We start from the raw sequence: 15225 nt of genomic DNA on the forward strand, positions 1-15225 counted from the left end.
TTTTCAAATTGTAAGGGATGAGTGTGAGAAAGTGCGAAGACTCAAGCTTCAAAGGATGAACAAGTGGTTTTCACGAGTGTCTCGTGAGAAGCTTACCTGCGAAAAAGCCACGTGTTGAGCACATGATTGGAAGATGAAGAGTCATGCCAGGCTGGAGATTTTCATGAGTAAGGCTAACCCGCAAAGGACTCGCGAAACTCTCTGTTTGGCAAAAAGTGAGATTTTGCTTTATCAAGTCTTTACCCACACTATATATACCTTTATTATCCACAAATTATAAGGAGTGCTTTTCAGAGAGAAAACCCTAGAAAATACACTTGAAATTTAGAGATTTTTATACCCACAATCATCTACACATTTCCTTGTGGTTTTCCTCAACTCCTACCTCTCCAACTCTACATCCTTGAGAGGTTGATAGCCCAAACACTTATCACACCCATTCTAAGTGTAAAGTGAGATTTTGGTGCTGTTGGGAAGCATTGGAAGGAGCCATTCATTGGCAGATGCAATCGGGCTGAATTGTAGGATTCGGAAAGCTAGAGAAGACAAGGCTCCCTACTCTTAAGCTTTTCTTTTATTGTAGATAATGGATGAATATGGCTTAGGGTAGTGATAACAGTTGTTTGCCCTTCTTTACTCTTGTTCTACACTTACTATAAATTAGAGTAAAAGCTATCTAGCCGAAATTTTAATTTGGGGGTCTAAACGAGCTTTTGTGTATTTACACAAATCCAAACTTTCAATTGGTATCAGAGTGGGTACAGTGGTACACTTACATGATTTCATTATCCTAATGTGATCCTAGGCCCCTTGTCTTGCTATGGATATAGCTATGGCAAAGGCCAACATGAAGTGTAGTTCATGTATTTGTGATAATGACTTTATGAGCATCTTTGGAGATTATCCTAGCAATGACCTCCTAGAGTTATTCAAGTCTAAGAAACATGCTAGAATTTTTGTACACATGCTGAAATGTTTAAAGCATAGAAATCATGAGCTTCCTAATAGCTTGTGTGAGTCTAATTCCTTAATTGCAAAATATAAGAGAAGGAATAAACATTTTTGTAATAAAACTGATGGTTTGAAAAGAAAGCTTCACTCTTCCATGAATAGTGTAAAGGAAGATGAGTCTTGCTTTGATAATCAAGAATGTTTGTCTCATGCTTGTCTTTTTGTTCATACCGCATTGAAAGTGTTTAATTCATGTTTGTGGTATCTTGACAATGGGTGTTCAAGGCACATGACTAGAGATAAATTACTCTTCAAAAGTCTTAAGAAGAAGGAGGATGGTCATGTGGCGTTTGGAGATGGTAGCCACTCACAAGTCCTAGGAAAGGGAACTATTGATATTCTGGGACTTCCTTTATTGACCGATGTTCTTTATATCAAAGGGTTGAAAGCAAACTTGCTGAGTATCACCCAAATATGTGATAAAGACTTTCTAGTCCAATTTTCAAAGAAAGGGTGTCTAATTCTCAATGAAGAAGGTGTGCAAGTCTTGAAGGGACTTAGGACTACCGACAATTGCTATGGCGTAGTTCCCAAGCCAAATGTATCATGCCGGAGTGCACAAGTAAATCTGTTGGATTTATGGCTCCAACATTTTGGACATGCAAATTACAAGCAAGTGAGTTTCAAAGCTTGAAGTTGTGATTGGTTTGTCGAAATTTGGAAAGATCGAGAAAAATATTTGTGGTCCATGTTGTAAAATTGTAATTTATAACTATGTTTTATGTTGGCTTTATTCTATGACAAAAAGTGTTGTAATTGTTTTAATTTTATTCCTTGTATTTTGTGGGATTTTATTGTATTAGTTTTAGTATTAAGTAGGTGAAGACTCAAGCTTAATTGAAGATCAGTGCATTTCGCGACTAGCTCGCGAGAAGTTCGCGAGAAGGGTTCCCGTGAAAAGGGCATGTGAGAAGCACATGACTGGAAGCTGAAGAGTCGTGTTAGGTTGTCCATTTCGCGAGTATTTCACGGGTAAGGCCTTCTCGCGAGATACTCGCGAGACTCTCTGCCTGGAGGATTTTTATGTGTGACTTTCTTACCCTTCACTCATACTATATATACCCTCATTACCCACAAATGTAAAGTAGGTCATTTAGAGAGAAAAACCCTAGATAGGTTTTTTACAACACACACACCCATCTTTTAGAGAGAGAGTTACTCATCCTTAGTGATAAATCATTCTAATCTCTTCTCCTTCCCTCTCCCATTGTCATACCTTGAGAGGAGATTTATACCTAAACACAACCCACACCTTTTTAGAGTGTAGAGAGTGTTTTGGAGTTTGGGAAGCTTTGGAGATTTGCCAAAAGAAGCCGGTGAGGCTTGGCGGATGCAATCGGGTGTATTGCGGGATTCGAAAAGCTAGACAAGACATGGTTCCGAAAAGCCTTGTTAGAGTAGGAACTTGGAGGGCTTAGGTACATTGGGTAGATTAGGCTTAGAGGGACTCTTGCTATTCATATATCCCAACTTATTGTCTAGTGGATCGATTTACCACTTGGAGGGCGGCAAAGAGGTTTTTTGCCGAGTTCTTCGGTTTCCTCTTTGATAACACATCGCCATGTTATCTTGTGTTTGCACCTCTCTTCCCTTACTCTAGTACTTTACTTTTATTGTTTGTTGTTCATGTTTATACACTAGAGTAGTATCGGTTGATTGCGCTTCATTTACTCTTATTTCCGCACTTAGATAAGTTATAGTAAAAGCAATCTAGTTGTAATTTTAATTAGGGGTCTAAACAGCTCTTGTGTTTTTAAACACAAATTCCGAGCTTTCACATGTTAATTGGGAAAAAAAACTAAATCAACCCATCCTAAAGTAAATGTTGTTGCTACATCTCGTCCATTAGAGTTGCTTCATGTGGATCTAATGGGTCCAACAAGAACGGAAAGCATGGATGGGAAAAGATACATCATGGTTGTGGTTGATGATTTCTCAAGGTACTCTTAGGTGTAATTCCTTAGAGAAAAGTCGGAGGCAAGCGACAAGATGGAAAGACTATGCAAAAAGCTCCAAAATAAAAAGGGAGTTCCCATAGTCAAAATCAGGAGTGATCATAGGAAGGAGTTTGAGAATGCCAAATTTGAAGCATTTTGCAATGAGCATGGAATCAAAAATAAATTCTCAGCCCCAAAGACTCCACAACAAAATGGGGTTGTTGAAAGGAAGAATCGAGTGATCCAAGAGATGGTGAGAGTGATGCTTCTTAACAAAGACATTCCACAGAAATTTTAAGCTAAAGTGGTGAACACATCATGCCACATTGGGAATAGGATTTTCTTCCGAGCAAGAACAAAGAAATCCTCATATGAGATTTGGAAGGAAAAGAAGCCTAAGGTGAAATACTTTCGAGTATTTGAAAGTAAATGCTTCATTCTCAATGACAGGGAGAGTCTTGGGAAGTTTGATGCCAAGAGTGACGAAGGGATTTTCCTAGGATACTCCATAAATAGCTGAGCATATAGAGTGTACAACAAGCACATGAAGACGGTGGAAGAAACTTTGAAAGATAAAAATTGGGTAGAATCCATGCACCAAGAGTTACGTCAATTTGTTAGAAATGATGTATGGGAGTTGGTTTCGAGGCCCAAAGACACACATGTAATCGGCACCAAGTGGATCTTCAAGAGCAAGATCAATGAAGATGGTGAAGTTGTTCAAAACAAGTCCAGACTGGTGGCTCAAGGATATACTCAAGTTGAAGGTGTAGACTTTGATGATTCATTTGCTTTGGTAGCAAGACTTAAGTCAATTCGAATTCTTCTCTCCATAGTGTGTATTATGAATTTCAAGCTATATCAAATGGATGTGAAAGTGCCTTTTTGAATGAACTTTTACACAAAGAAGTGTTTGTTGAACAACCGAAAGGGTTCCAAGATCCACATTTTCTAAACCATGTACTAAGATTGAAGAAAGCGTTATATGGGCTGAAGCAAGCACCAAGAGCATGATATGATCGTCTCACCTCATATCTTTTAGATCATGGCTTCAAGAGAGGTAAAGCTGATCGAACACTCTTTGTCAAACGAGATGAGAAATCTTTCCTTGTTGCTTAAGTATATGTGGATGATATTGTATTCGGGTTAACGATTGACAACCTTGCTTAAGAGTTTTTGGAAGAAATGAAGAAGGAATTTGAAATGAGCATGGTGGGGGAGTTAAACTACTTCTTAGGTCTTCAGGTAAAACAATGGAAAGATGAGATATTCATATCTCAAGAAAAGTATGCCGAAAATCTCGTAAAAAGATTCGGTTTAGACTCCAAGAAACATGCATCCACTCCAATGAGTTCCTTGGTAAAACTGAGCTCCGATCTAGCCGGTGTGGAAGTAGATCCAACACTCTACAAGAGCATGATTGGGAGTCTCCTTTACCTCACTGCGAGTAGGCTGGATATAGCCTTTAGTGTTGGGGTATGTGCACATTTTCAAGCAGCACCCAAAGAGTCCCATATGACAGCGGTCAAAAGAATCATCCGCTATGTCAATGGAACATCTGACTGTGGAATTTGGTACTCAAGAGATTCAAATGACTACCTATTCGAATACTCGGATGCTGATTGGATCAGGTGTGTTAATGATAGAAAAAGCACCTCGGGAGGCTACTTCTACCTCGAAAATAATTTGGTGTCTTGGATGAGCAAAAAGCAAAATTCAGTGTCTCTATCAATGGCTAAAGCATGGTATATTGCGGTGGAGAGTTGTTATGCTCAACTATTGTGGATGAAAAAGCTTCTTCATGATTATGGAATTTCTTAAGACACCATGTACGTTTTCTGTGACAAAACTAGTACCATAAATCTATCTAAGAACCCTATTCAACATTCAAAGTCAAAACATATCAAAACTTGATATCATTTCATTCGAGACTTGGTAGAGGAGAAAATTGTATGGCTAGAATTTATCAACACTGACAATCAAAAGGCAAACACTTTTACTAAACCCCTTGATGGTCCATGGTTTGAATCTCTTCATAAGACCATTGGTGTCAGTATCATTCCTTGACTCATATCTCTCATGTGACTTACTTTTGTTTATTGGTGCATCCTTGTTATATAGGTCTCACATGTTAATGTTTCTTTTTCAAGTCTTTGTTTGTTGTTTTTGTTGATCTTACTTTATTTTTTCTGTTTTTAAGTGTGTTGAAAAAATTCAAAAACCCATAAAAAGTGAAAAATCTCAAAAAGTTTGATCGCTTGTGTTGTGTATATCACATGTGAGTTTGGCCTAGTACCTTCGTACTAATGGCGTAGTGCATTTACGAGCTTAGCTTGTTATGTATGCACATTTTCTAAGTGTGAGCAACACCTAGAAATCTACGTTTGATTGTTGTAAATAGATCTTCAAGCTTGTCATGAATAATTGGTCAATAGTCTTATTTGATCTTGATACTTATGCCTATATATCTCCTCACATTTTTTTTCAAAGAGCTCTACACATGTCAATCTCTAAAAAGAGAAAGAGCTGAAAAAGCTTTGCTTCAAAAACTAGTTTGACTAAGAAACGGTGGAGCAAATTTGAATTAAAATGTATGGTGTCAAAGCGAAAGGCTTATTCATCAAAAGGTTCATGGCATCTTTTCTTAAGAATTTGAGTTATATTTTATCAAAAGTATGAAAAATAGAAGCTAAATGAAAAACTTTCAATCTATAGTAAACACATTGGTAGGGGTCATATATGTTCATTTTTACAAGTGAAAAAGGTCACTTGCCCTCATACTAGTTGTGTATGACTTAATTGAATTGATCATTGAAGCTTCATACTAGACTATGGACTAGTTCATACTTGATTAACACAAACAACATACAAGTCTAACGTTCAATGAATGCTTATTCCATTTGTGTGATTGTACGTGGTCAAATGTGATGTGTATACTCAATTGCTTGTTGATCAAACCTAAAAAGATTTTTGAGTATTTTATATGTTTTTGAAAGTATTTTTATGAATTTTGTGTGTTTAGAGTTTTGTCCAAACAATCTATTTCATTTTTGTTCAAAAACTCTTTCAGAGGCATTTTAGCGAGTAAGTTGCGACTAAGTCTTACTCGCGAAAATGAGAAAGGCAAATTTCAGAAAACTCTGAAATTCAGACAAAGAGTTTCGCAACTGGCTCACGAGTAAAAGTTACCCGCGAAATCTATCAAAGTGCTTCAGTGGCCATTTCGCGAGTAACTTCGCGAGAAGCTTACGCGCGAAAGTGAGCGGTTTTGCAGTTTTTAAAACCAAACAGTGATAGTTTTTCAAACACACTCATTTTTCCTCCTTTGTGCCTCTCTCAACCCAAAACACATTTTCTCTCAAAATCTCACCCAAAACTTAAGATCAATCACTCCTAAGACTCATCCAAGGTATGTTTTAACACTTTTTCACTCTTATTTCCTTAGATTAAGTCTTAGATTCTAGGATTTCTAGGGTTGGGTTATTTTTGAAAGGGTTAGGAAAACTTATCTTTCTTGCAATTTTTTTTTTTAAATTTTCTTGTTTGGGCTGTGTCCCGTTGTATTTGTTTGTGTTTATGTTGGCCCAAGTGGCATTTTAACATGTATTTAGCAAGATTTCAACATGCTCATGCATTGTTTTACATGTTAGTGGTTTGTATGCACTCTAAGTATTTGATGAAATGCCCAAATGGCATTTTATCGTTTTTTTGGACTCCGATGAGTATCAATTTTTGGGGTTTAGTATGTTTTTACATTCTTAACATGTTTTAAACATTGGTTGTGTTTTACACAATTTTCCCCATGAGTGCTTTGTCATGCATTGCTCATGCATTTCACATGCACACTTGATGCACACACTTGATCACTTGACATGTTTTTGCATTTCACTCATGCTAGATAAGTCTTGTTACATGTTTGGCACCTAAAACATGATCTTGTGACTTTAGTTATTTATTTATTTTTATGTTCTTTTTAGAATTTTTGTTCATTTGATGGACTAACTTGTATTGAATCAAGTTTGTTTCCTTGTTTGTATTTGTCTTTGTTTCTTTGTGTTTGTATCTATTTTGCAGATGTCTCCTCGGATTCATTTCCAAACGATGATGCTGATATGGCCTTTAATGATCACTACAAAAGGGCCCCAATCATCTTAGAGAGGACTGTGGACTTGGAGTCCTTAGAGGGCACTTTCATTCTGGAAGTGTTCAATGAAAGGACGTGAAGAAAGCTGTTGAATCCAATTGGAAACGTTTATGAAGATGTCATTCGGGAATTCTATGCCAATGCCTTTATGGAAGGGGATCACATCAATTGTTGGCTACGAGGGAAAGAGTTTTTAATCACAAGGGAATCGATTCAAGAAATCTTAGAGGTTCGTCCAACAACTCCACACACATCCCTACAATATGATGAGAGAATGGAGAAAATAGAACCCCTTGTGGAAATCCTTGGTGGCCAAATCAATAGGAAGGCCTTGCACACCATTACGTTCACCTTGGAGGTGCGAACGTTGGCCTACATCATGATCTTCAACCTCTACCCGATGAGGAACTTGACAAACTTGTCAGCACCAAGGTCCTTGGTCCTATTTGACCTCTTCACCCACAAGGAGATCGACATCTGCAATCACATTTACCACCCCTTCACAAAATGCATCACAAAAAGGAATTCGAGGCTAACTCTACCATTTCCAAGCCTTGTCATGTCTCTTATCATAAGGGCAAGGGTGAAGATTCCTAGTGGACTACAAGTGTTGCAAAGAGAAGATCCAATAAGTGCATAAACCATGACCCGAAGTAAAGCTCATATCCCTGGACCATCTGTTAGTGTCTCCCAAATTCCAAGAGATGGAGAAGGAGGAGACACTAAGCATTTCACTTCAGTTCCGGAGGACATTGCACAACCCTCTTCCCAAGTGCGTGCATGAGCACCCGATCGTCTTGATCATCTAATCGAAAGGGTTGAACAGTTGCATGGTGTTGAGGTCCAAAATTTCATAAGAAAGCCCATTCCATGAAAAGTAAAGAAGGCCCAATTCGTGCAACAAGAAGAATCAACATCAAGGTCCTATGTATGTTCAGATTTCCAGTAAAAAAGGCCATTAAAAAATCTAGTAAAATCCAATGAAAGAACTGAGCCGGGATACCCAGAGGCTGCCAGAGGCTCAAGATCCTCGAGACATGCAGCATAGTTAACATGGGATTGAGACAGCTCAAGATGGGTACCACGAAATACAAGAAACGAAGAACATGTATGTCTTTCTCAAGCACCTAGTGGTGCAGCAAAGAACCAGAAAGCTTGGAGAGTGACAATTCATGAACAAAAAGCTGGTACATCGGAAAACCCAGAATGAAGAACTATAAAGGGAAGTGGCTGGGAAAATCTTTAACACAGCAGGAATGGATTCTGCTCACTTGGGAAAAATGACAGCAAGGAAAGACAACCAAAAGCTGAGTCTGAAAAGTAAAAAGTCTTGAAAGAAGAGAGGGTGAAGGTTAGCTCTCCAAGGACACCCCAGAATGGAAGGTCAACAAATGGCTTTTAGGAAAATAGAACTAAAAGAAGAAAACTATGAGAAATAGAGAAAGAATCAGCTGTCAGAAATGGCTGGCATAACAGGGGTTTTGGTACACAAGGAGCCAAAGAGAGGGAATCAATGGTATCCTGAACCCTAAAATGACACTATAAAAGAGGAAGGCAGCCAACATTGAAAGGGAGATTCAGGAATAGGGAATCAGAACAAGAATCGTTGAGAAAACTCTGTCAAAAACTTAAAGAAAGTATAAAACAACGCCCGGTATCCCAGAAACAGCCACTATAGAACATATTTGGATTCAAAGGGATTCAAACTTTGCAAGTCTTAGAGGCTTAGATAGCCATCTAAGTCTGTAATTTTTGATCTTATTTGGATCTTGTAACACGTCTTAGTGAGCACATTGTAATCCATAATCAAGAAAAATAATGAAATATCTCATATTGATTTGAGGATCTCTAACAATTATTTTGCGTATTTCTTTATTACATTGTCTTCCTTTACTGTTTCTTGCTGCTCAATACATATATTCTTGCTTGTTAGTTTTTCCTTTTACTCAGCCAAATGCTGAGTCTTTTACCGGGGTCCTCACTTCAACTTAGGCCTTGGACACACTTAGCCTCCAAAGAAACATATGCCAAAACATGCACACATCAGATATCACTCTTTCCCACAAAAATCCTTCTCACCTAACTATCTTGGAAGGTAATGCCTAAGCAAAGACACTTGGACTTGAGTTCCAAATCCCACAAGTCTTATGCAAAGGCACTAAGTCTGTGAGAATTGGGGCCAAGATCCTCGTGACTGAATCATTCTCATGAAATTCATTTACATATATGTATATGTATTAAAATGTATATCCTAATCTACGAAACTAATAATTATTTGAAGATATGTGTATTGTATAGTGTGTTTTTTATGCAGGACCTATAGAGGTAAAGGGAAATGACAAAGCTCTATTGCAAAATAAGCATGGAAAAAGATCATATAGTTCAAAGAATCAGCATTCTGGGTTCTTACAGGCCTAGTACGTCTTGGGCTCCCACGACAGTATCCCCGGGATCCCACAATAGTATGCCCGGGGTTCCAAGTGAAGGAACTCTTTTAAATGTTTATACAATAAAAGATAAGCCTTAAATATTTTATTTCAATCTCTTTCTCATTGTGAATATTATGAATACTTATTTTACTTATTTTGTAAGAGTAAAGGGTCATTTTATGACACTAAAACACTTATAATGGTATTTTTTATTACTTAGGAGGAATCGCATTTTCATCTTGAGGAGCTTTATGTGATTTGCGCACAACTTGGTTTGTAATTAGTCCTATTTAGTTGCGGTGAACCAAGTCCAGTCCACCAAAACAACAAGTAAAGGGCCCAAGATCCTTGTTTCTACATGGGCCTGTGTACTAAGAAAAAAGCACCCTTACACATGGCATGCTAGATTCCCACATGAGACACTCCACATCTCAATTCACCTACCAAAAAGGCTAGATCACTGCCCTCTCGTCTCAGATTGATGGCATGATGAGGAACCAGCAGCAGAACTCAAAGTCGAAGTCCCAGACATTCTAGTCTATTTGGCCATTCTGGTAAAAAATGGGGAGTAGTTTGAGGGGGAGTATAGCTTGAGGGGGAGCAAAGCTTAGCACATCTTAGAATACATTGGTTTATTTTGGTGGTTTTTAGTTTACTTTAAGTTTTTATAGTTTTTGGATATTTACAATACTTTCATTTAAAGTTTTTAAGTACTTTAGTTTAAAACTTAGTTTTCTTTAGTACTTATTTGTATCTTGGTTTTTATAACCATTTTGATACTTATTGCTTTCTATTGCTCTTAGCTTTAGTTTCTTTAATGCATCATGCTTGTTGGACATGCACTTAATTTTAGCATTGCTCTTAATTGCATTGCGTGTCCGGATGATCATTTACTAGATAAATGTTCATTGTAGTCATTTCTTAATGACTATTCATGTTTGATCAAGTTATACTTCATAGCTTACATTTCTTTTGGTATCTTGATCGCATTTTACTTTGTTGGGTTAAAATGAATTGACCCCTTTACAAATTAATTAATTACCCAAGTTAATTAATTAATCAAATTATATGCAATAGCGTGGTAGCATAAACAAATCACCAAATAACTAAATGCAGCAGAAATTAAATTTGACACAGGTGACTTGTTTATGAATGGGGAAAACCACCGAGGCAAAACCCCACCGAGTGAATTTAGGGTCACCACTTCCGAGAATCCATTATTATCAATCATAAGCGGTTACAAGTATAAGGAATCCCAGTACCCAATACCAACCTAAAGTTGAACCCTTACCCCAATACCCAATTGGACTTGTATTGTAGCGGCAATCTCTCTGTTCAATGCACGAATCCCAATACGTGACTAACACACCAACTTGAGGAAGATGTTGGCTGCAAAGTTTTTCAGTTCATCAACAATGAAGATTAGGAAACTCCTTGGTCACAAAACTCTTGGCGTAAAGATGCAAAAGCTTCTACAAAGAGAATAATGAACTAGAGCAATTTCTACCTCCGGTTACAATATGCATGTATAATAATTGCAACACCTTGTATCACCTTGTGATGACTCTTGAAATAATCCTTATATATGTCTAGGGTTGTGAGAAAAACCCTACACAATTACTCAAGAATATGCATGTAATCAGATCTGGAAAACCTGATTTTGTAATTCTCGACAGATACAGCTTGTGTCAAGCTTGTGTTGGGCTTCAACAGTAATTCTCGATAGAAAGGATTCTGTTGAGTTTTAATGAACAACACTTCCTTTACTTTTTTCTTGGTCAGACTTGCATGACTTCAATACTTAACTTGAACATTTGTTTCTTGAAATACTAAACCCATCCTAGATCTACCCAATTACAAGTAACGTGTATTTTGTCAAATGATTAGCCAATTACATAAATATGTCCCTGACAACCTCCTCCTTTGGCAATCTGTGACAAAACAACAACAAACAAATAAATCATGAGAGAAGTCTTAAAATCAATAAACTCATAACTACTTGTTGAATTACAAAATAAATCTAACCCTAACATAAACTCTTGAAAAACTTTGTAAGAAGAGAGTTCATAGCATGAAAGATTTTCACAACCTGTCTTTCTGAAACACTTAAACAAAACTCAAGGCATCATGTGTGAAACAAGAATAAAGATTGCATACATAAAGAAACATGTGCATAAAAAGAAAAAAGAAAAACACATGTAAAAGAAGGTGAAGAAAAACATACATCATCATATATATGAAAGGTAAAGTACAATGTATGTTATAAATAAATGGTCACATGACCGGTATACAAGAAGCTACTGTAAAGAAAGAAAAGAAAAGTACAAGTAAACCTCACTACATCCCTCAAAAAGTATACACATTCCCCCTATAAAAAAAAATCCTATACTAACTTATCATCATCACCAGCATCATCATCCTCATCCGCCGAAGCCTCTAGAGAAGGAGATGGGGAAGGAGCGAAATCACCAAGGTGAGCCTGTCGACGGGCGATGCAATTGATGCGGGTGTTTATTTGACATTTTTCATTAGTGAGATAGTCAAGATGACCACCAAAGTCAGCCTCCATCCGCTGAAGCTATGCCATGATGGCCTCTAGGGTCACACCAACTGCCGAAGAAGAAGGAGCAAAGATGGAAGGAGCCAAAGAAAAGGGAGGAATAGCAAAAGCCGCAAGATCATCCGTCTCCACACGTGGCCGCTTCAATCGAAGTTGGGCCTCGCTCCGCCGAACAGATCCGGTGCTAATGGCATCTATGGTGGTGAAGAAAGGAGAGTTAGGAATGAGGATGGAGAAGTGTCGAAGGATACGTGTGATAGCCGAAGGAAAGATGGGCTTATCACATATAGCCGTATCCAGATACAAATCTAGAATAGATGTGATGAAGTGAAAAAAGGAAGTCTATAGAGAGGTCCTCTAGAAGAAACAAAAGAAAGTGAGCGCGAGGCTCAGTAATGGAGTTATAGTGAGACAAAGGAGTAAGAGTAAATGTTATCACCATGTTAAGAAACCTCGGGCCTTTTGCAATGCCCGAGCATAGGGTGTTTAGCTTACCACCCCATGTGGAAGGAGTCTAACAGAAGTGAGAGAGAAGCTCGTCTCCAGACACAGTTCGAAGATGCTCACAGTTGGGGTAGTCAGGATGCACTACCCTTAGAACGTGTAGTATCTCGGATATAAGATCCAGGGTAACTACAATACGTGTACCTTAGAATGTCATGGCAAACAAGGTACAAAGGTATCAATACTGTGTATATTGGAGTAAAACTCCTATATAAACACGATGGGACACCACATGGGTCTCTCAAGTAGAGATTCCCAACCCTAAGTCCGAATGACAACAGGGAAAGGAGTGTCAGCAAAGTCCGACAGGATAACCTTGCGCTCCGAATGAATGCTGTTAGGATATATGTGATTCACATGTTAAGAACATATGTCATGATTTTATGTAATTGGCTAATCCTTTGACAAAACGCACTTTACTTGTAATTGGGTAGTTCAAGGATATGTTCAAATACTTCAAGAAACAAGGTTTCAAGATCAAGTGTTGAAGTCATCAAGTCTGTCTAAGAAACAAGCTGAGAAGTGCAAATTCATTAAGTCTCGACAGCTGGCTCGACAACTGCATCTATCGAGACTTAAGGAAGCTGTTTAGCCCGTGGCTGGACACCTGCTCGACAGCTTATCTGTCGAGATTTAAGAAATTCAGAATTCTGATCTGATTTCTTGGAATCCATGATTATGTGTTTAGGTCTTCTTTTCTCCTAACCCTAAACATATAAAAGGGTTATTTAAGGGCCATCAAATAGTTCACAAGTTGCACAAGCATTGAGCAAACTCTGTTCAAACAAATTGTGGCCGGAGACGAAGTTCTTGCCCTTAGTTTATCTCTTTCTCTTGAAGAAGTTGTTGTGTATGTGCACCGTAGGATTTTGTAACCAAGCATCTTCTTGATCTTCATCATGTGGATGAACTAAAAAACTTTGCAGCCAACAACCTTCTTAGTTGGTGATTGAAGTCGCGTATTGGGATCCACGTAATTTGTTAGTTATGTACTTGGGAGTCGTGCATCAAAAGGGGGAAACTGTCATTATAGAACAAGTTCAATTGGGTATTGGGGTAAGGGTTCAACTGTAGGTTGGTAAGGTACTTGGGATTCCTTTACTTGTAACCACTTGTTGTGATAATAGTGGAGTTTCGGGAGTGGTGACCTGAAAATCACCCGGTGGGGTTTTTGCCGTAGGTTTTCCCCATTCGAAAACAAATCACCGTGTCATTTATTTTCCGCTACATAATTAATTTATTGATGATTTGTTTGTGCTACCATGTCTTTGTATGTTAATTTGATTAATTAATAACTTGGCTAATTAATTAATTACTTCAATCACAAAGGGTCAATTCGTTTTTGGCCTATCAAACACCACGTTTTTGGAAGTTCTCTCAGAAGTCCTTTCGAGCCTTCTCATCACAGAACTAAATGTGGAGGGGAGGAATAGGATCAGAGGAAGAAGACCAAGAACCTTAAAATGGATTTTGAGTCGGAGTGGATTCACGCACTTTGGATGCCATGGCGCAATCTATCCGAGAGAGAGAGAGAGAGAAAGAGAACATAACACATCATAACTAGAAACAAAGAATAGAAAAGAAAAGATACGCATGCATGAAAAATGCATGAACATGTGACATTCAAAATTTAAAAACTTCATAGGTAAAAACCCAATCCAAACATATCAGCACACAATCAATAATAATCAATCACACATTTAAAATGCATGAAATATTGTTATAATACAATGAGAATGTAATGCATGAGCATATAACATCAAAACAACATAACCCAACCCAACCCAAAAATTTCACAAAAAATATCAAAAACCCCAAATTTTTTTCAAAAACCCAAAACCTAGGTCTAAAATGCATGAATGCATGAAAGATGAGGGTATAAGAGCACTTACTAGAGGATTAAGGCTTGATCTAGGCCGAAATATGAGTGGGTGAGGAGATTTGAGTGAGAGATAGAGGTTTAGGGCAAGAGAGAATCAGATCTGTCAAGAGAAAGGGAGAAAAGTGAAGTCTGAATCGCACCTCAACTTTAAATATAAAACGCAACTCGATGGATCAAGGTATCTATTGAGATCTGTCAAGCACTAAATCTCGACAGAAATGAATCTGTCGAGGTACTGTTGAGGATCTGTCGACGACAAAAAATCACCTCAATGGATCGAGTACCTATCAAGAAGCTATCGGCTAGATAGAGAGCTTAGAAATTTAGCTCGATGAATCGAAGAAGCTGTCGAGAATCTATCGAGGAGAAACCCAGAAATCTCGATGGATCAAGAATCTGTCAAGATCTATCGAGAAAAGAGAAAGAAGGATTTGATAAAAAAATCTATCGAGGATCTGTTGAGAAGCTGTCGAGCTTGAAGAAAGAAGGTTTTTCAAGAAGGGAAAAACACAAAGAGATGAAAGCAACAAGCAAGCTACTCAAACAAAGATCCAATCAACATGTTAAGCTCTTAAAACATCTCTCAACATATATGCAAAGCATTCATAGATCCAATCACACACATACACACAAAAAACAAGTCTAACCAATTTTATATTTCAAAAACAAGTTAAGATAGTTTAGTGAGCATATGTTAACACATGTATTTCTTGTGATGGCCAAATCACATTGTACCTGCACATGTATCAAAAGTAGCA

At 37.8% G+C, this 15225-nt stretch overlaps 1 protein-coding gene across 1 annotated transcript; it reads left to right on the forward strand.

Annotated features, from left to right (window-relative positions):
• The first annotated feature begins 4133 nt into the window (after positions 1-4133).
• Positions 4134-4769, forward strand: LOC115950800 (secreted RxLR effector protein 161-like). Its single transcript, XM_031068049.1, has one exon. It carries the CDS (start codon positions 4134-4136, stop codon positions 4767-4769), a length of 636 nt encoding a protein of 211 aa, XP_030923909.1.
• Positions 4770-15225: the final 10456 nt, after the last annotated feature.

The sequence above is a fragment of the Quercus lobata genome, chromosome 1 (assembly GCF_001633185.2).
Source record: "Quercus lobata isolate SW786 chromosome 1, ValleyOak3.0 Primary Assembly, whole genome shotgun sequence".
In the NCBI taxonomy this organism is placed as follows: Eukaryota; Viridiplantae; Streptophyta; class Magnoliopsida; order Fagales; family Fagaceae; genus Quercus; species Quercus lobata.